Source organism: Brassica oleracea, chromosome C5, assembly GCF_000695525.1.
Source record: "Brassica oleracea var. oleracea cultivar TO1000 chromosome C5, BOL, whole genome shotgun sequence".
NCBI classification, from domain to species: Eukaryota; Viridiplantae; Streptophyta; class Magnoliopsida; order Brassicales; family Brassicaceae; genus Brassica; species Brassica oleracea.
The window spans coordinates 592,822-613,191 of record NC_027752.1 but is presented as its reverse complement, the minus strand read 5'-3'; the positions used below and the strand labels follow the sequence as shown (position 1 = coordinate 613,191).

Sequence of the window (20,370 nt, the reverse complement as noted above, 5' to 3'; positions counted from 1 at the left end):
TGATAGTATTCCTTTTGTTTCATAAAGAGTATCCCTTTAAAAAAAAAAATCTGTTTCAAAAAGTATTATTCTATATTTCAAATTTAATGTTATATATTACATTTATTTTTATTTTTTGGATGAAGTTAATTTTTATCTAAATCATTTTCACTTAGTTAATCATGAAATAATATTAGGTTTTTAATAATTGGTTGAATTAATTAGTCAAACGATATATTCTTTTAAATAACAATTTTCTAAATATTCGTGCTTTTAAACAAAACTACTTAGGGCAACCGCAACGGTAGCACCACGCGAGTCCTTAGCGTGCTAACCTAGGGAAATTAGATTAGAATAATATTAGTTAGGCTAAATAACCTAAGGATCAATCCGTAAATAAGGATTTAGCGGAGTTGATCCTTACCGACGTGGCATGATTTGATTCGTTTGGTCGGCTTTTGAGTTTGTTATTGGAAAAAAAAAAGAAATCATTTTCGACGGAAGACGCAGAAAAAAAAGAGAGCTCTCCACGAAAGGCGATTTGATCCGTCGGAACACGAAGGTAAATCGAAGCCTTCTCATGGAGTTTTTTGGATTTAGATTAGTTTCGATGTTGGGGATTTCTGAAAAGTAGTTAGGGTTTCGAGTTTGATTTTGATTTTGAGTCGTAACGTTTCCAATATCGTTTGTAGTCATAGTCTTTTGTTCTTATTCATATTGTAGCTTAGTAGTAACGGTTTACCTTTGATCTCTATACTGACATTGTTGATCTCTATAATTGTTGTAACTGTTGTGCTCTGAGATTGTATTTTATTCTCGATTGTTTAGTTACGGATTGATATATATTGGACTGTTCTGTTCTTAAAGTTTCTTATTAGCATTGTTAGACGAGTTTGGTGTTAGTTTATATTTGTGTACGGTTATAGAATGTTTGCCTCTGATATTGTTTACATTTGTTTCTTGTTTGCAGATGGCGAATCCGCATGAACCTCATTTCTTGAAGCCTCTGCTTCTGCACGAAGGAGACATGGTGTTTCATGTCACTCCTTTTGGTCATGAATGTTGTGAGATTTAGTATACACATCCTCACATCATCAAGGAAGAAGCCGAAGCGGATGATGATGCGGATGATGTTGCGGGTGATGCTGATGACAATGAGCATCACCACAAGATTAGTAAGTTTCAATCAAAGTTCACCGTAATAACATAGCAAACTTGTGAGATGTTTTTGACGTGGAAAATTGTTTCTTATATTTCAGGAGGAACATGGGCAATGTCTTCTTTCTCATTCGACTACTGTTTTTTGGCTGAGGTCACTGCTTCAAATCTGAAAGAAGACAAACTTGTGAGTCAATTTTCATACGTATAAACCATATTTAGTTAGTCAAATATATGGTTTGATCTGTTATGTGTCTTTACGTTCTGTGTTTGCAGTATCTTCCTGTGGGAGCTACGAGTTCTACTGCTTTGAACAAACAATGCCAAGAGATGATACTAGTGAACAAAGAGGGAAATTCATGGACTGTGAGTTTGCGATTTAGCGAATCAGGCAGCATGTATTACATCAGAAGAGGCTGGAGAAAGTTATGTCTTGATAACAGATGCGACATAGGAGACTTATTTGTGTTCAATCTGGTTGGAGATGGGAAAACTACTCCATTGATGTGTGTATGTCCGGAAAGAAAAGAGTGTTCTGAACTACTGAGCAAACACTTGAGCATAAAGAGTGGTGAGTCTTCTCCATTGACTTGCTTGAGATGTCTGTAGGACATGTGAAGTATTTCTCACGTCTTTGTTCACTCAAACTTATGTCTTTGTAATCTACTCAAACGAATTCTCCAAATTATGTCTTTGTATTGATATTGCTCTAAGCTTCTGTTAACATCTTCTACTTTAGCCTTTAACTAATTTGAAGTAGCCTTTGTGTTCATAGTTCTAAATCGTTGATTTCATTGATAGTTGTAATTCATGTCTTCAAAATTTTATTTTATTTTTCTAAGGACTCGTAATTGGAGTCCACCATTGGACGGACTTTTATGCTAAGAGTCCTTAACTATTCAAAAATAAAGTAAAAAAAAGTATAATACTTTAATAATGGCTAAAGACTCCCACATGAGGTCCACCAATGTGGATGCTTTTACTATTAGAAACAGAGGGAGTATTAAATAAAGATATATTGGTATATTTTAGAATTTGCAAAATGGAGAGTTTCTCTGGTGAAAGACCTTGGAAAAGGGTCACAAGAAAGTGGGAACTGTGAGAATGGGTGGTCATGTGTAAGGCCGATATGTCGGCACGTAGTGGAGATGGTCAACCTTGACGGCTCCTATTAGCCGTCCGATTAACTAAAGAATCTGTTTTCATTCCCATATTTGTCAGAAAAAAAATTCCAACTCTGTATCACAATACCTTGTACCTACCCATTTACTGTATTATTTATTACTATCTATTGTGACACCATCTACTAATAAAAAACGTTTTGATATTTGCTTCATTATTTTTTATATTTTTCAGAAAATGGTTGGTTCATTTATATGCAACGAAAAAATTATCATATTTAGCCTATAGATAAATAAAATGTAAACAATCCATCAAATATATGACATTATAAAGAGTCGACTCTCTGTGTTAAAATTGTGTCGTTTAATCTAATATGCGCATTCAACTCGACGTAGCCTGCTTGGCTTAAAAAGAGGATCAGAATGCACCAATACATGTTGGTGTGCCTAGCAAGGCGTCCTCAGTCACTAAGCCGTTCTCATCTTCGGAAACAGCTTACAGAAGCTCTGTTTTTCTTATTTCAGCACCTATTGGTTGCAACTTGTGGTTTTCTTTATAATTTTGGTACCCTTATGCCGTGAAAACGGAAACTTTGAAGTTTATTTCAATGACAAAAAAAATCTATTATGTCACATATTAAACAAATCAACGTTTTCATAATGCTGTTTTTGATGCTAGTTGATTAGGTTCACGGTAAAACGTTAATGGATAATTTCGAATCATTTCAATTCATTTAACTATTTAAATACAGTTAAACCTTTATAAATTAATAATGTTGAGACTACACCAAAACTATATTTTTTTTATTAATTTATAGAGTTATTAATTTATCGATATACTAATTGAAAAAAAACTCGATTTATGATTATAAAATTATATTATTTTATAGAGATTTTTAATATATATAATTTATATAGTATTAATTTAAAGAAGTTATATTGTATATACTAATACTATAAAGGAAGGATGGGCCGTAGAAAAGTTGACCAGAGGCAGGCTGGATCAATGGAACATGGCATCTGACATCTTAGCCGACATTATCCCATGAATGAAACATACATATCGGTTATCAAACCTAACTCGTGTATTAAAGAAATAGTTACGATTTTTTAGAACAGTTATAATAATTTATTATGCACATTTGTTTAACGTATAAATACGCATATCTTAAACTAATTATGAGCTTAAAGTGGGGCAGTTGGTCACCCATCTCCTAGACAACCTAATATATTTCTACTTTTAAATTTGAATGTTTTATAATTATGAAATAAAATTTTAAATATCAGGATTGGTAAATTATGTGTAATGAAGTACTCATTTAAATATTATACTCCTATTAACAAAATCATCGGAGTACTGCGATGTGATAAAGCATATTAGAGTTCAAATGATTATCTTTGTAATACTATATTAATATTACATACTATGAAACTACTTAATCTAAGAAGAACCTGCATGCAGCATGCAGCATGCAGCATGCATTGAGAAATTAATAGTAATTAAATGGGTTTCTTAAACCGTAATTTAGGGTAAGATGTTGGAAGATGAACTATGATTGTGTGAACAATGCAGTTGAAAATGTTGTCTTATGACTGTAACTAAATTAATTGAATTGTGGCATGTATATAGATGGAAAACAACAGACGACATAAACTACAAAAGGCAAATGGGATGGCACATGCGTGGGAATGGGGTGAGCAAACGGCCGTTGGAATATTTTTGGTCGTTGAAACGCTTATTTCTCTCTTCTTAAAGATGGAATAAATTCTTATTTTATACTATTACTATTAAAAATACTCTGAGACAAGAAGACATATACAGTCAACAGTATGTGTCCGACATAGTGTCATGAAATTAATGTGGGTAATAGAAGAACATGATATGACCGCCAATGTCACTAAGAATTTGACACATATATACAATTATATTATATAACACACTTTATATATTCATAAAATTATTGATATTTACTATTCACGTAAATTGTTCACTTCTAAAATTATGAAAGTGTACATTATATTAATCGGATCGAGAATGAAAGTTACAAGATTCCCTTAATTTCAAGTAAATGCCATATGATTAGTGGCTTTTTTACGTCGTGTCGATCATTGATGGTGTGGCTATACGAGCATTGTCGGTACTCTAAGTATCTTTGTACCGATCGACAATCCGTTAATCCCTTTTCGTGAGCTTCATTGTTCGGATAGATTGTGGGTTCATTGAAGTCACATTCAACTACTTTCAGATGGAAGGTCGATTAATGTGTATAATTTCTTAGCTCCTGTTGAGAACAAACGCAAATCAACTTTGAAAAAAGCAAAAAAAAGATCAAAAACGAATTGAGTCAAATATCCGTTTAGAGGTTATTATTATTATGTGAATAAATCATCTTATAAATTCTTAGACCCGTACTTATAGCAGTTTCAAAACCCGATTTTTTTCCCTATATGAATACATACTTATCTAGAAAAAGTAAAATTATTAAACCAAAAAGGCATACTGGTGCATAGAGATTTAATACACATCAAGATGCAACGAAAGTATACCAACAATGTGGATACCCGACATTAATTCTATCTTCTCGTGCTAGACATTCACTCGTTAAAAACGATACCAGTTTTGCATCTATCTTTATCTATTAAATGGATCACACTGGTTAAATCTGTGTAAAGGAAACTTAGTAGGTTGAGATATAAATTAGTTCGATGATAGAATCCATAATCGATTAGAAATCCTGATTTAGGTTTTGTATTTTAATAAAATTTTATTATTAAATGGATTTGTAATATTGTAACATGATAATATGATTAGGGCATCTCCAGTGGCATTTTATTTTTTCCTATAAATATTTTTTTTCTATATTAGAGTTACTCTAAGTTAAAAAAAAACTATAGAAGCAAGAATCTCTATAATATTATTTGAGAAGTCAGTTTCCTATGTGTCGCGTTCACGTTAATTCTTACGACGGTTATTTACAGAGGTACCCTTAATGAATTTTTTTTATAACTTCCATCTTATTATTAAGACAAATTCGAAGATACATAGTCTTTATGTAAGTGATGTGTTACAAATCTTGGAATATAATGGTAAGATTAAAAGATTGAATTTAAATACTATTATTAATCCTTTTTAGTTTCCTTTTTACTTTTTCCAAATAACATATATAATAAAAAAGGAAAAATTTATAAAGTTTAAAAACAAATTTAAAAACGAAAATACCTGTATATTAAAAAGGAAAATTCACAAAATAGTAATATTTTGTTAAAACATATTTTACATAACAAAAATATACGTTCAAAGTAATAAAAATAATTTATTTATATCTATCAATATATAATAAATATATTTTCAAAGTAATAAAAATATTTTTTCATGTATCTTTTTTCTTAGATGGTTACATAAAATAATTAAATAACATATATTGTGACAAAAATAAAATAACATAAACCGATATATGTATAACTGACTAAAAATAGTTTATAATTATTATTATTGAAATGTTTTTTCATAATCTTTAGTTGACTCTAATATCTTACAATTACAGAAAAAAAAACCTGTAAATTATATAATATGATCTCACAAAAACAATCTCAATTTTAGTGCTGGTTATGAGAGATATTAAAAATGGAACCTAAAAATAGTTTTTTATGATAAGCATATTTTGATTAAAAAAATTACAAAATCCCTTACCGAAATTTTTTTCTTCATTTTTTTTTCAATTGTATGTTTTATTTATGTTTGTAGAACTCAATATTCCCATAATGAAAATACCCAAGCAAATCTGAATTCTTATTTTAGGCATACAACTATTTAGAAGTTATAAAATATTTTAATTATTGTAAACATTGATATTTGTTCATGAGCTTACAAAAATTTATCAGCTATAGTACTTATGTATGTAGTTTCTTACTGATCATCCATTTATTTTCTAATATTTCTAAAAAAAAAAGATATAATTTGATAAATATTATGAAAATACATGCATTTTTTAGCGAGAAATAAAACTAATTTGATTTGACTTAACTAAAAACAAAAATAATTATACTTGAGTTTGAATTTGAAAGAATATATGTAACTCAATAGTCAATATACTCACAACATGAGCCACTCGACTAATCCAAGTTATATCCAAAATCAAAGGTTTTACTACAATTAAAAAAAATTATAATAAGGATCTATTTATTTGTATACATATAAATTACAAGATGACTCAAAAAATATTAATAAATAAAAAATAAATTATTTACTAGTTGTTACAATATAGTTTTATATATATGCATTAGACTTCAGAATATTGTCGTTATATTCATTTATGTAATTTTGAATCAAACACTTCGGTTTATTTTTATTTTATTCTAAGCATAATGTATAATACGTTATAAATAATCTTACTAAAATATATTTAAATATCTAAGAAAATAACCAATATAAATGCAAATAAGAATTTAATCAAAATTAACTATATTTAGAATAAAATATTATAGTTAAATACAGAGAAATAGATTCAACCCAATATACCCAAGTGATAAACAAATTGATCCCAAAAAAAAACCAAACTGGCTAGATATAACATATAAAAAATTATATGTCTAATTAAAATAAAATATTATTAAAAGTAAATATCAATTAATTATAATATATTAACTTTATAAAGATTTATACCTGTGCATTAGCACGGGAAAATCGCCCGGTAGAGTTTTATTAGAGATGGTTTTAGAGATTTGCTACTAAAGAGTGGAATTACGTGACTAAATAGTAAATACCTGGAGTATACTATGGAACACAGAATTCTAGCAGTTAAAAAGTTGTTATATATCGACATTTAGTAACATCTAAAGGCTGACAAAAAAAGTAGCACCTAAAATTTGGCAGACTAATATGCAATAGGGAAATTTATCTCTATATTAAAAAAATTCAATTCACTATCTAACTAAAATACACCCTCTCTTCTCATTTTTCTTTGTATCACTCTCTAACCTCTTACTAAAACCCTGATTACTTTTTTGTTATTTCAAAAATAGCCCCATGTGCAATAACACAACGTATTGTTATTAATTTGATTTTTTCTGATTAAATAGATGCATATTATTTTAAATTTACATCATTATGAATTGATTGGAATCAATAATAAATAAGCCAATACTAATTTTAGGTATGAACACACAAATGTCCAACCATAATATAAAAGAAGAGATAACGATAGATTAACTTGGTCATCTAGATTATCGAGCTTGCAGGTAATCACTCGAAGTCAAAATCATCAAAACCTTATTTAACATGTGAGAGTTAATATATGAACCGAACACACAAATGCCCAACCATAACATAAAAGAAGAGATAATGATAGATTAACTTGGTCATCTAGATTATCAAAAGCTTGCAGGTAATCACTCGAAGTCAAAATCATCAAAACCTTATTTAACATGTGAGAGTTAATATTGGGTTCATGCATACAACCGTAAGGTTGAAGTAATAACTTAACTGTGGTGTGTTTTTGGATGTCAACTCGTATTTCTTAACAACGATGCATCATAAATGAAAGCTCCACATCATCCAAAAGTAATGGTGGATAGCTATTGAACGCCGTCGGATTAGATTCAGCAATGCGTATTTGCCAATCCTTGTTATCGTCATTTTATTCAGCAGGACTTCGATTTGGTCCGGCCCAGCCCAGCACCACAGGTCCATGATTTGGTAAATATAATCGGCAATTCTTTAGGATAGCTCACACTTGGACAACAAATGGTAACTTTCATAAGGCATGGATTCGCTAACCCGTTTTTGGTTGAAGTCACCAATCTGGTTTTTACAGGCAATTAGACTAAGGCCAAAATGCCAAACCAAACACTTCTCAATTTAATTGAAAACCAAAATGCCAAACCAAACACTAGACTAAGGCAATTCTAACTACTCGTCACTATTGTACAAACGAAATTTAGGTGACGTTTTCATATTTTGGATATTAAGTTACTTTTAAATCACCATAAGATTGCCAAGGTAGACTTTATCACCACACCATTTAGTTATGAAAATAATTTTGTAAAGTATCCCACATCGCTTATTATTCTGATTTGGTAATTGGAATGACAATATTATTTAAATTATTAATCATTTTAAATTTCTCCATTCAATGAAATTAATTAACTAACCAATCAAAGATCGAAGAAGCATTAAACATAGTTAGGTGGGAAGATGCGTAGGGTTCACCCCGTAATTATCGGCATGAGTCCCGCACATATAATATCCGTAATTATTAACCACTACAATTTATAAACGTTTTTCTACCAATTTACAACCGTAAGATCGTTAGTTGACGAATCATTTCGTCCATTAGTCGTTATCCACGATTCGAAGGTTAACATGTTCAGTTCTGACACTTTTCCTAATCCTAGGATCGTTATCGTTTTAAAAAAATAGATAATAAATTAGTTCATCACATATTCTGATTAGTGTCTTTAAAATGGTTAGCTCTTTCAGAAGATGAATCATCACAATATTTTACCTAAAAATAGACATATATATGCCTTACTGTTGTTCAAAAAAAAATATGCCTTACCAAATTGACGTGCATCTTACACAAAAACAAAAAGCATTCTAGAAATATCCATGTTATTTTTGGCAAAAAAATAAAATATCCATGTAATTATTTGAGTTTTGACTATGACGGTATGGCTAGACCGTTAGATATCGCTCAGACTAATGATGGATATACCGATCCGACAGAATAAACGGTTTTGTCAAAGGAATATAATCAACGGTTTTCCTCACTAGCTAAATTAGAACCAAATTAACAAGAATATCTGTTTAGTTTATATATGTATGTAAATTTCATATCTGGTCCCCTGCTATAACCACCATGTTATACTATCTATATATGTTGCATGTGCTATAAAAAGTCCAGAACAGTCAGTTCTTACCTGTTACTCTCCGCAGACATGTCCAACAAAGAAAAGCAAATTGGGTGATATTCGTTCAAATATGATATATAGAGTACATAATGTACATATATGTATTAATCACACAAAAAGATTGCTACAATGTAGAAAACAATATTTTAAAATATAAAGCATATCGGTCACGCAACGAAACAAACGCCCTGATTAATAGATAATCAAACTCCAAATCATTTATTTTTTATCGACAACCCCATTATTACCGGCCAAGATTAAGTACTTATCTCTTCTAGTGAGATTGGTGCACTCAAACCCCAAGGCTTTCCCGATCTCGTGCTGCACGTGATTAGCCACCTCGAACTTAGACTTACCGTCATCAGGATCTCGACACGTGGACGAGCCACCTCCAAAGACAGGATCAAGTAATCTGACGGTGTAGGTAGGGTAAGGATTCAAGAGGAAGAAAATCGGATCAAAGGCCTTAAGACCACTAGCCGTCGTGCCATGGAAGAAAGTGACATGCGAGTCAATAGCAACCGGTACGATGGCATCACTAACCTCTGCGAAAAGTGGACTAAACCGAAGCAAATAAGGCTCTCTACACGTAGTCCCTTCGGGACAAACCACTAGATCTCCCTGCCTCAACAACCTTTTCATGGCTTGACCATCTTGGACACGGTCACGAGTCAATCTAACGGTCTTGATGGGAGCTAAAAGCTCAGATAATCTGCTTAGGCTATAGGTGACGGCTTTAATGTTCGTCTTTCTTAGAGCGTAAGATATGTAAAGTGGGTCTAGTAACGTTCTATGGTTGCACACGAAGAGACAACCTTCTTTTTGGTCGGGAGAAATTAGGTCGTTGTTGACGGTGAGGGTAAGGCGGAAACCGGAGAATGCAAGGAAAGGGATGGCTAAGGAGTAAGGAAGGTTTAGGCCGGCCACGGTTCTTGCGGTGGCTAAGACTGAGGCAAATGGGGCCCACATGAATAGTGCGAGTGTGTTTGTTGGTGTTGGCTTAATGGCTAAACGACCGTCGTGGAAAATCAATGGTCTAGGATATTGATTTCGGGGTAAGGTTTGCCAACTTTTCTTGTCAGAGTTTCTGACAAAGTAGATCTCCTGTTCACGGAAAAAAAACGAGGATTAGAGAAAATTATTATAACAATTCTGTATCAGTTTAAGTGGACCTCTCTATGTATGAAAAATAGTGATAATCTATGGTATAGTCTATTGTTTGCATTAAATGCATCAGAACTTATTCGTTGACTTTTGTTTCCTGTCAATAGGCTGGTTTGAATTTTGCATCTTACATAACCTTTTTAGTTTCCAAGAAAATCAATGCGTCTGTCTGTTCGTTCAAAAAGCCACATTTAACAACAACGGAATTCTATTGGGAAATTATTATTATTTTTTTTTTTGAACAACAGTATTGGGAAATTATATTAATAGTAAAATTTATTATCGGGTTCATAGACATCGAAAACGTAAAAGATTTAACACTTGAAAAAAGACAAAAAATACAGTTACGTTACGTCTGTTTTATAGCTACCAAAAAGTTCCATTGTTGGATCCAAAGCCTCTTTTAAAGCTACCAAAAAGTTCCAAAGAAAGAAAAAAACTACTCCATGTTTCACAATACATATGTTTTGCTTTGATGTACAAAGATTAAGAAATTTAAACTTTTCTAAAAAGTGATTTTAAATATATAATTAAGAAATAATTCAACCAATTATAAAAATAACTGCAAAATTTAATTGGTTACACAGTTTTCATTAAATTTAAATACTCCACCTGTTTCACAAAGAGAATTTTTAATATTTTTACACATATTAAAAAAATACATTAAATTACCATAATAAATATATCGTTTTCTGTAATTTTCAATTTTTAATTTTTAATAACTTTTAAACAATAGTAATTCAATAAAATCAATTAATTTTTTTCAAGTTTACAATTTTTTCATAGAAAACACAAAAAAATACATCTTTGTGAAACAAATTATTTTTCTAAAAAGTCTATCATTAAAGAACGGAAGAAGTATAATATAAAATATTAAAACATCATCTATTTTGAAACAATAAATTACATCTTCTAAAACATAATCTATTGTGAAAAGGAGGGAATATTGAACTTTAGATTATAATAATAATAACAAATCAAAATATGAGAATTTACCTGGCAAAATTGAGAGAATAAAGATCGGTGACTTGGCAAATTATAGGAAGTGATACCAATGACATGACCACTACTTAGTTTCTCTTCTTGAACCAATTCACCTAAATAAAACTCATGTTTTTTCTTATCCTCCAAGATGCCTGAGTAGTAGCCACCGATCATTTTCATCTCTCTCCCGACCACAACTTCAATCCCCAAGTAATCTTCCAAGAACCCATCAATCATCACTTGTGGCAAATCACTCACACCAACTCTCTTGCCTCCTCTCTTCAAAACCTCGAACATCTCAAGCCCAACATCCTCTAGAAAATACTTAGGCAAAACTGATTTCCCGAGAAGAAAATTTTCTTTTTTAATCCCGAAGAAGCTCACCATCACCATGGTCTTCATGCCCAATTCGTAGCTCATCAAACTTATAAATGGATAGAGAATGAAGAGTAGAAATGACCTTATTACCCCTCCAGTTTCAAAAGCTAAAAGCATGAAGTAAGGGAACAAGGTGTTTGATTTGAGTAGAGCTCCTTCGACGTTAAATATCAAAGTGTGAGGTGATAAGTCGTGTGCTTGATGTAAGCCGTGATGAGAAGGGCTTTTTTGGTGTTTTTGTTTAGGGTTGCGATGAAACCAACGCCGGTGAATAAAAAAACGGTAGAAGAACAAGAAAAGACCTTGGAAAATCGAGACCTTATTACCGGACATGGTTTTGACTTTTTCCGTTTACTAGAGTATAAGATGAAGTTGCTGGATTCTAGACTCTGCATGGCTAGAGAAACAGAAGGGTGTGGCATTTATAGAATAAGTTCATGACGTAAATACCCTGAGAATGTATATGGTATTTACGAGGAATGCCATTGATATTGGTTCCGCTTCTTCTTTCCCGTACAGCTTGCATGAATACAATAATGATGTGAATGGTAATATCTGAAAAGATTGTGACAAAAAAAAAAAAGGTAATATCTGAAAAGTATACGTGCGCGTCGATATATTGTTCCATTTCCATTCGAGATTTAGTAACTGATTTAACTTTCTTTTTGCTAACAAAAGTAAAGTAACTGATTGTTCGATTACAATTTACTTTATTTTCGATAAGTTTTTATTCCTCTGTTCTTTCTGTTACATAGTGTTTTGACTAGAGTTGTTAAAACAAATTAAACATCTCTAGCTAGATAGTCGCATCACAGTAATCTGTCCTCCACCCTAGACTCGTTCCAAAATATGTCATCATTAAATACATCATCAACTAACAATTATTTTTAAAATTACCAAAAATAAGTTCGTAGATGGAAATCCTAAAAAGGAAAAGCATATTTCGTCTGATTTATTTACTACTAATAACAATCACAACAGACGTACATGCTTTTGTAAGTTATGTTTTAGATTGTTTTCTTATATATATTTTGTCAATTATGTTTCATATATATATATATGAAAGTGTGGATAAAAATCTATGTAAGACAAGTCAAAATTTGTGTCCAAACTAATATACATAATTTCGCAATCAAGTCTTTTTGTTTTAGACTTTTAGTTTTATATATTTCCTGTTAAGTTTTCGATCATTGTGGGCTGCTGAGATACATCCACTTGATCAACGTTATTAATCACTTTTTCAAAGGATATATATATTGATGGGGATCCGTTTAATCTTGCGAAATGTTCTCTTCAACTGAAAATAAATTCAGGATACTTTTCTATTCCAGCTTTCGAATTACACAAGATCCACAACCTAAGTTTCTAATATTGTTTTGCAAGACATAAAAACTGTTTTAATGAAATGTTAAGAACTAAGAACTTAATGTCAATTCAAAAGGCTAAGAACTTATACGAGTTACTAATTAATTAACTAAATTATATCTTAAATATGGATCTTTAAGGACATATTATATGAAAAATACATGTTCAAGATAAATCAGATAACCAAAAAAAAACAAGCTTGAAAGTTTATTCCATTGTTTTTAAATGCACAAAAAAAAGCCAAGCTTGAAAGTTTAATCCAAAATGAGGAAATAGGGAAATACACAAAGACTACATGTATGAATAATTAACATGCATATTTAAAAACGACAAAAAAAAAACATGCATATTAAAAAAAAATGTAGAAAAAGAGTAATCAAATGCGCTGGTTTTATTTTATGTCTGAAAAACATCAGAGTCAATGATGTATGACGTATATCTAATCTATTTATGCAGTCTCCCAAATACACTAGCAAATAAGCGACCAATCACTGACAAGTCGTGCGGTGTGTTGTCCGTCACCCGTCACCCGTCACCGCAGGACGTGGATCTCTCTTTCTCTCGTTATGTATGACTTACGTCAAATGGTTTATTCGACGTGAATACTTGTGCTCGTTTTGTTCTCTCGATTTCTTTTCAGTAAATCAATCAAAGTCTCATCATCGTTATCAAGAGTCTTTTGTCCCCTTAACATCTATCTAAAACAAGAATGAGAATACCAGATAGACTCTAAAAAAAAACTACAATCTAAATGTTTTTTTTTTTTTCATCTAAATTTTATTAAAAGACAAAGCCCATAAAACGAAACCACAAGGTTACAAAGATAAAGCCCAAGTTTGCGATGAAACATCTCCATAACCATATTGGTTTTGATAATACCCTTGAGCTGCATACATTGGTGAGTGAAGGGCCTGACTTGACACACAAGCCGGGCTTATAGGCATATAAGTGGAACTAACATCATAAGATTGAAACCCTGGCATCATGTAGACCAAAGATCCATTTTCACCTTGCATAACCTTCAAATCAAGATCAAGAAAAATGGTCAGATAAAAAAAGCTATTCGAGTATCTAAATATTTATATACAAAGAAGTTTTGATTACAAAAAAAAAAGTTTTAATTACTGGGTATTGAGCTTCTGTTCCATAACTATAATATCCATTATCCTTTGCTTCTCCAACTGAACCATCAAGACTTGGATAGTACAATCCATAGTAGCCACCATAAGGACAAGGGAGGCCTTGATACGTCTCAAGGGTACCATAATATGGCTCTGACTGGCGGCTCTTCTAAACCATATAAGCCAAAATAACAAGCACATGATGTTAAAAACATTCCAAAAGAAAAACGTAATCATCTTAATTAACAAAGAAGAGAATATGATCTCACCATGGATGTGGTAGAGGCAGAGACCACCTTAGCAAGAGGATCCACTTTAAGGTTCGTCACCATGTCGTCAATGGCTGAAACATGTAGGCAGCAAACGTTCTCTAAGAGACCAATCAATGTAGAATGATATATGTATGTATAGAGTAAGACACAAACACTAATAATATCGTAGTGAGGAGACAGCGTTTTTTGTTTTTTTTTATTAACCTGGAGGGACTTCCACCTCCAGGGGCCAACCCCTCGGCGCGAAACGGACCATTTGATACTATGGGGAATTAGATACCCCAATTGCCTGGCCGGGGCTCGAAATCGTGATGGTGGGCACCTCAGTCGAGGTTCCTTTACCACCAGACCACGAGGCCCGGTTATATAATGGTTACGGTTCAAAAGAACTTTCTAGTGATCTTCATAGATATGTACGTTACCACTACCAACTAATCGAAAGGTCCTGAATTTTACATTATACGATTAGACGTGTTGGTTGGTTCCACTTCCATCAATATTATCAAATACGACGAAAAACTTATTTTGTGTGGATTGGAATCACTTGCTAGTGAAGTGAATTTTAATATATCTATACTGATTCTATTGTCTTTTTTATTTTAACAAATTTTTTCTTTACTAATATTGCATGTTTCATTAAGGACAATCAAGTAATATTAATAACACATCTATATTCGACCATTTTTTTTTTGATACAGCCCACTGTCCACATCAAATCTCACTTGGGCCATTTGGGCCGATTAAGAAATCAGATCTAATTCTCACATTTTTTTTTCTTTGGGCCATTTAGTCGAAGTTCAAAAAAAAAAATTTCAACCATTCTTAATTTTTTTTTTCTTAATATAATTTAAGCATTCATAAAAAAATTGATTTTTTCATTGAAAAGTATAAATCTTTATTAAAAGTATATAATTATTTTTATTAAAAATATTAACCGCATAATAAAATTAATTTATCAGAGTTATACCAACTTAATTCATTAAAAAAATAAAGTTTAATTTTGTAAACATAAATAGTCATTTAAAATGAAACACAATAAAGAAAGATAAAAAGTTTAAGTCTTTTATAAAATAAAACACAAATATATGAAATTTACTAAATATTTGTCAATTGAAAAAAAAAAAAAAAAATTCGCGTTTTGAAAGCGCGGATCAAAATCTACTATATAGTTATTACGGCTGTCGGATATAATTGTGTTAGATGTCGATATTGTGACAAGAACAAAGACGTTGTAGAATCTAATTGGCAGATAAATCATTTTCGCTTTTTTGGGCATTTTGCTGTGATATTTTGTAAGGTCGATAGCAAGCCCTCCATCATTTTTTCATGGCATTAAATACCCCAATCACGTAATTTTCACGATGCCCACAATCACTAATTTATTCCAAATAATTGAAAGAAAACAGGCACAAGCTAGTTTGATGGGTTCAACTGACACCATCATCATTACTTAGAACGCAGAAGCTAAGTTTGATGGGTCCAACTTACATCATCATCATTATTTAGAACGAAGAAGGTAAGTTTGATGGTTCAACTTACATTATTTTAAAACGCAGTCGTTTAGAAGATCTAACCTCAGTAAAGAGACAGTTAGGACAGTTACAACACAAATATACAAGGGGGGACAAGACAGGAACAAAACTTGAACCAAAGGAGACTAATCGAGACAAAACACAGAAAACTCTTCTGGTGGTGACATATGACAACTCTCTAGTCTTCTTCTGCACCCGAAACTCGCTTCCTCGTGTATCTGAATCTCACACAGATTCATTGAAAAAACGTTAGAAACATTAGTAATTGTTTTAGAAGAAAACTTTATTTGATTGATAAAGAAAAACAGTGTTTGGCTGCCTCACCTGTACGAGGTGGCTGGACTGGGATCGGTTTGCTCAACGGGAGCAAAATCATTGTAGAACTGAACTGAGATCAGTTGGTTGTTAGGTGAACCAGTTGGCGCAGGCGAGTTGTCTGAACTCATAGTCATATTGCCTGCAAACAATCCTGCAAAAAAGAGTGGAGTTTTAATACACTGTTTGGTACACTATAGAAACAGAGCAGACTCCAAAAATGGTACCTTGAAAGAGTAGAAAGCCGAAGAACAGAGCCGTTACTATCACCGAGAAGATGCTAATGCATGAATAAGGGGATGATGATGATAATGATGATGACGAAGACTTGGCTGCTTTAATTCTTCTCAGTGAATTTTTCATCCTTTCGATCCTTGCGCGCTTTCGCATAGCGAGCTCTGCGATTTCCTTCATCACCTTATGGTCATTTGCAGTGAAAGAAGGGCCTTTAGGGGGCCTAGGTGGCTTCGAAGCCGCCTTTCTCGACTTCTTAACTTTAACAATATCATTGCGTTTACTGCTTGTTGTTTCAGTTGGATTCTCGTTTCCAATTAGGGGATAGTTTAGATCATCAGCATCGTCATCAATCTTTTCAGACGCACCAAAGTTCAGCACTTCAACAGTATCTGATGAGGATTGTTGCGTAACGTGAGCTAGACCAGCTTCGATGTCTTGTTCTCCTGGAATCAATTGATCCATCCTTGATCCTAGTACACTAAGTTTCTTAATCGTGTCCTAGAGCATGATAACAAGTCGTAAGCGATTAGTACTATTACGACACAAAGAGTGATAATCAGAAATGATCCTGCTTAACCCACCAAATACATTTTGAAATCATTCACTAACAATCAATCATTCTACGCTTATACACACAAACTCGCGTCATTTAATTTTAACTAAAATCGAGAACAAGTGGGGCTCAAGAGAGAATGCAGAACCAAGTTAAAGCTAATCAAAGATTACATACATGCTTTGAGAGTGAAAAAATTCACAGAAAGTTGTCTAACAAAGTAGCAAATATCAAACCTTTCGTAACGAATGGCAAAACCCGTTAATTTTAAACCCAGAATTAAGAGAACAGTACGCACCTCGAATTAGGGTTCTTGTGTGTTGAAATCCCGAATTGAGTTTTTTGCCTTTTGATTTTGTATAAATAAAACAGAAAAGCTAAAAAGAATGTTTTTTTTCTTTTTTCTTTTTGGGTTGGGTTTAGGGATTTTGTTATTCCGCCGAACGAATAGATTGAGACGTGCCAGCTTGTTTTTTTCACTATACGCCCCCTCCTTTTTTTCTCTTTTTTTACCAATCACTATTGGATAATTCCTTTATTCTCAATATTATCAGCGATCTGGTAAGCAATTTTAAGAAAAAACTAAACATTTACTAAATATTGTATAATCTGTTAACTGTCCCTTCTAATCATTCTTTGTATTTTAAAGTGAAAAGCTTCTTTGTTCAAAATTGTGTATGAGAATAATTTATCTAAAAATATAACTTTTCCAGTCTTTGTTGGTGTCACTACTGACAATAACAGTCCGCAATTAGCAAACAGGTTGTTGTTGGATTTGGATAAACAAAACACAATCTATTGGTTGACAAGAAGCTTAAACTCATAAAAAAGAGACTTGACACTTTTGAGCATGACTAATTTTAAGGACAAACAGTTTCAAGCAAGTCTTGTATCTCCTCGCTTACTTCAATCTGCTCTCGGAACAATCTCTCACGCATGTCCGGACAAGTCTTCTCAGCTGCTGCATAAGTCTTTATAAGAAAAGTCACTGTTTCAGAGTCGAGAGGTCTCCACTTGGACAAGATCCTGCACAGCTCCTCTGCTCCTTCCACATCTTTAGCTTTCTCAAAGTGAATGAAAAACAAGCTCACTAGCTCCGAGCTCCAGCTCCACTCCTCGTCTTTCTTCTCTTCAAAATCAGAAGCCGCTGCTTCCAAATGCTTCATCGCCACACCCGCTTCACCCTTCTCCAACAGATGAACCATCAGAAGCTGCCTCGACTTCGAAAAAGGCCCTTTGCACTTCTTCAACGCTCCCTCCAGAATCATCTCCGCCTCTCTATACATACCTCCTTTGAGATACGCGTTGATTGCTATATTCGCCAGCCTCATATCGTAAGCAGAGCATTTGGATTCCCACTCAGTGAAGACCCTCTTAACCCCATCTATATCACCTAGCTTACTCAGAGCTTGCAACATAACAAGGTAACTCATGTTGTTGACCTCAGGACGAGCCTTCTTCAGCGCCTCCCAGACTCGCTCAACCTCGGAAGCCTTCGAGATTCCTGCGTACAAGCTAATGAGGAAATGGTGCGCGTCTCGGTTATTAGGATTCATCTTCTCCTCCATGGTTCTCAGAGCTGACTCCGCCTTCTCGTGAAGACCAGCTTTAGTGTAGATCCCAGCTAAGCTAGAGAAAGTGTTCCAAGTGGTTTTAGCTTCACTGTCTTTGTTCATCTCATCAATAACCTTCTCTAACCCTTCTAGATCGTTCAAGCTTCCGCAGCTCTGCATCCATATAGAGTAAGTGATCCCACAAGGAGATATCTCCCTCCGTTTCATCGCGTCAACGAGCACAGGAACCTTCTCTGGCTGACCTAACCGCATGTACATTGACATCATGTTGTTAAACGGCAGCGTATTGTTAACGAAGTTAAGCTCATCCATCTCCTCGAAATGAGCCTTTGCTTTCTCTTCCTTGAGCTCCACGCAGTAACAGTTCATTAGCGCTCCGTAAGTAGACCGATGACTCTTCGTAGAAGGATCTAAACCGTTGAAGTAGCTCTCGGCAGCTTCTAAGCCTTTAGTCTTTGCGATCAGATCCAAACGAATCGCGTGGTCGGCGATTGATAACGTCATCTTCCTCATCTCCATCCAATCAAAGATCTGAAAATTTATCAATTAAAAAAAAATGTAATCTTTCTTCTCTTAATCAACTCAAAACTCTTAAAGATCGAAACTTTGTGATGATAACAGATCAGAGAGAGAGAGAGAGACCTCGAGGGCGTGTTGATGGCGGCGGAACTTGCGAAGGTCTTTGGCGCAGCGAAAGAGATCGTCTTTTCTGACGGGAGTGCCTTCCATGATGAACTGATTCAGCGTCTGCGTCACTGTCCTTCCCGTGACGCTGAGCTTCGAGAGCTTCTTGTAGATCTCTCGCTGCCTTGACGCCGCCGTCGGAGGAGCGGAAACAGAGGCTTCGACGACGCCGGCGGAAGACGCCGGAGAGAAGACCGTTGCGCAGAACCTTTTCCCGAGGCGGGAGCCGGAGGCTATCAGATTGCGGAAGTTCATTTTCTTACACTTAACACTCTTCGGAAAGATCAAACGCTGTTCTTCTTCTCTAAGGAGATAAGTGAGGTCCGATGAGTGGTAGTAGGGTTTAAGGGTAAAACTTTATGCCGTTTTTAAGTAACTGAAAACGGCATGTAGTCTATAATAAAAAGGTTTGGTGTCGTTTACAGTAATTAGAAACTGTTTGTTGTTCAGCGTGCTTTTTGTAATTCAAAGCTCACGTATGCATGCAGAAGAACGAATATGAAAACAGAATGCGCCTCGGGAAGGAAACTAGGAAGTAGATCGAGTCAAAGATCAGACAAATATTATCTTTGATGGTATATCAAACAATATACTACATTAACAAATATTCTCCTTAAAGAAATTTTTTTTTTTCGTTTTCGAAAAAAATTGTGATTTAGGATCACACTAGTCCTCTTTCTCAAAAAAAAAAAGATTACACTAGTCCTTATTTGTAGTTAGATACTTCCCATGTTTCATTTTTCAAAGATGTTTCAAGTTTTTTTCAGTTTAAGTGATGTTTTCAAATTTATTGTTTAAACTAAATGTAATTTTATGTTTGTAACCATTTATAATATGCAATATAATTTTTATTGGTTGAATTACTTAGAACTATTGTTGTTTTTATTCAAACAAAATTACTTGAATAAAATTTAGTAATTTCTTAATTGATGTGCAAAACTTTAAATATCACATATTCTGAATTAGAAAAGGTACGAGCTAATTAGCAATTACAACATAATTATCGAAACATAAAATCATGTCG

The 20,370-nt window shown here is 33.3% G+C and overlaps 4 protein-coding genes across 4 annotated transcripts; all 4 read right to left on the bottom strand.

The window, feature by feature from the left end:
• Positions 1-9,247: 9,247 nt before the first annotated feature.
• Positions 9,248-12,088, bottom strand: LOC106294683 (probable glycerol-3-phosphate acyltransferase 2). Its single transcript, XM_013730301.1, has 2 exons — positions 11,328-12,088; positions 9,248-10,271 (listed from the first exon to the last, which is right to left on the bottom strand). The coding sequence occupies exons 1-2, from the start codon at positions 12,024-12,026 to the stop codon at positions 9,387-9,389; spliced, it is 1,584 nt and encodes a 527-aa protein (XP_013585755.1). The 5' UTR covers positions 12,027-12,088; the 3' UTR covers positions 9,248-9,386.
• Positions 12,089-13,873: 1,785 nt separating this feature from the next.
• Positions 13,874-14,689, bottom strand: LOC106344210. Its single transcript, XM_013783625.1, has 4 exons — positions 14,656-14,689; positions 14,449-14,522; positions 14,184-14,348; positions 13,874-14,077 (listed from the first exon to the last, which is right to left on the bottom strand). The coding sequence occupies exons 2-4, from the start codon at positions 14,509-14,511 to the stop codon at positions 13,874-13,876; spliced, it is 432 nt and encodes a 143-aa protein (XP_013639079.1). The 5' UTR covers positions 14,512-14,522; positions 14,656-14,689.
• A 1,213-nt stretch (positions 14,690-15,902) lies between these two features.
• Positions 15,903-17,477, bottom strand: LOC106294688. Its single transcript, XM_013730307.1, has 4 exons — positions 17,387-17,477; positions 16,526-17,033; positions 16,308-16,452; positions 15,903-16,201 (listed from the first exon to the last, which is right to left on the bottom strand). The coding sequence occupies exons 2-4, from the start codon at positions 16,995-16,997 to the stop codon at positions 16,162-16,164; spliced, it is 657 nt and encodes a 218-aa protein (XP_013585761.1). The 5' UTR covers positions 16,998-17,033; positions 17,387-17,477; the 3' UTR covers positions 15,903-16,161.
• Positions 17,478-17,839: 362 nt separating this feature from the next.
• Positions 17,840-19,649, bottom strand: LOC106294684 (pentatricopeptide repeat-containing protein At1g02370, mitochondrial). Its single transcript, XM_013730302.1, has 2 exons — positions 19,305-19,649; positions 17,840-19,193 (listed from the first exon to the last, which is right to left on the bottom strand). The coding sequence occupies exons 1-2, from the start codon at positions 19,599-19,601 to the stop codon at positions 17,949-17,951; spliced, it is 1,542 nt and encodes a 513-aa protein (XP_013585756.1). The 5' UTR covers positions 19,602-19,649; the 3' UTR covers positions 17,840-17,948.
• Positions 19,650-20,370: the final 721 nt, after the last annotated feature.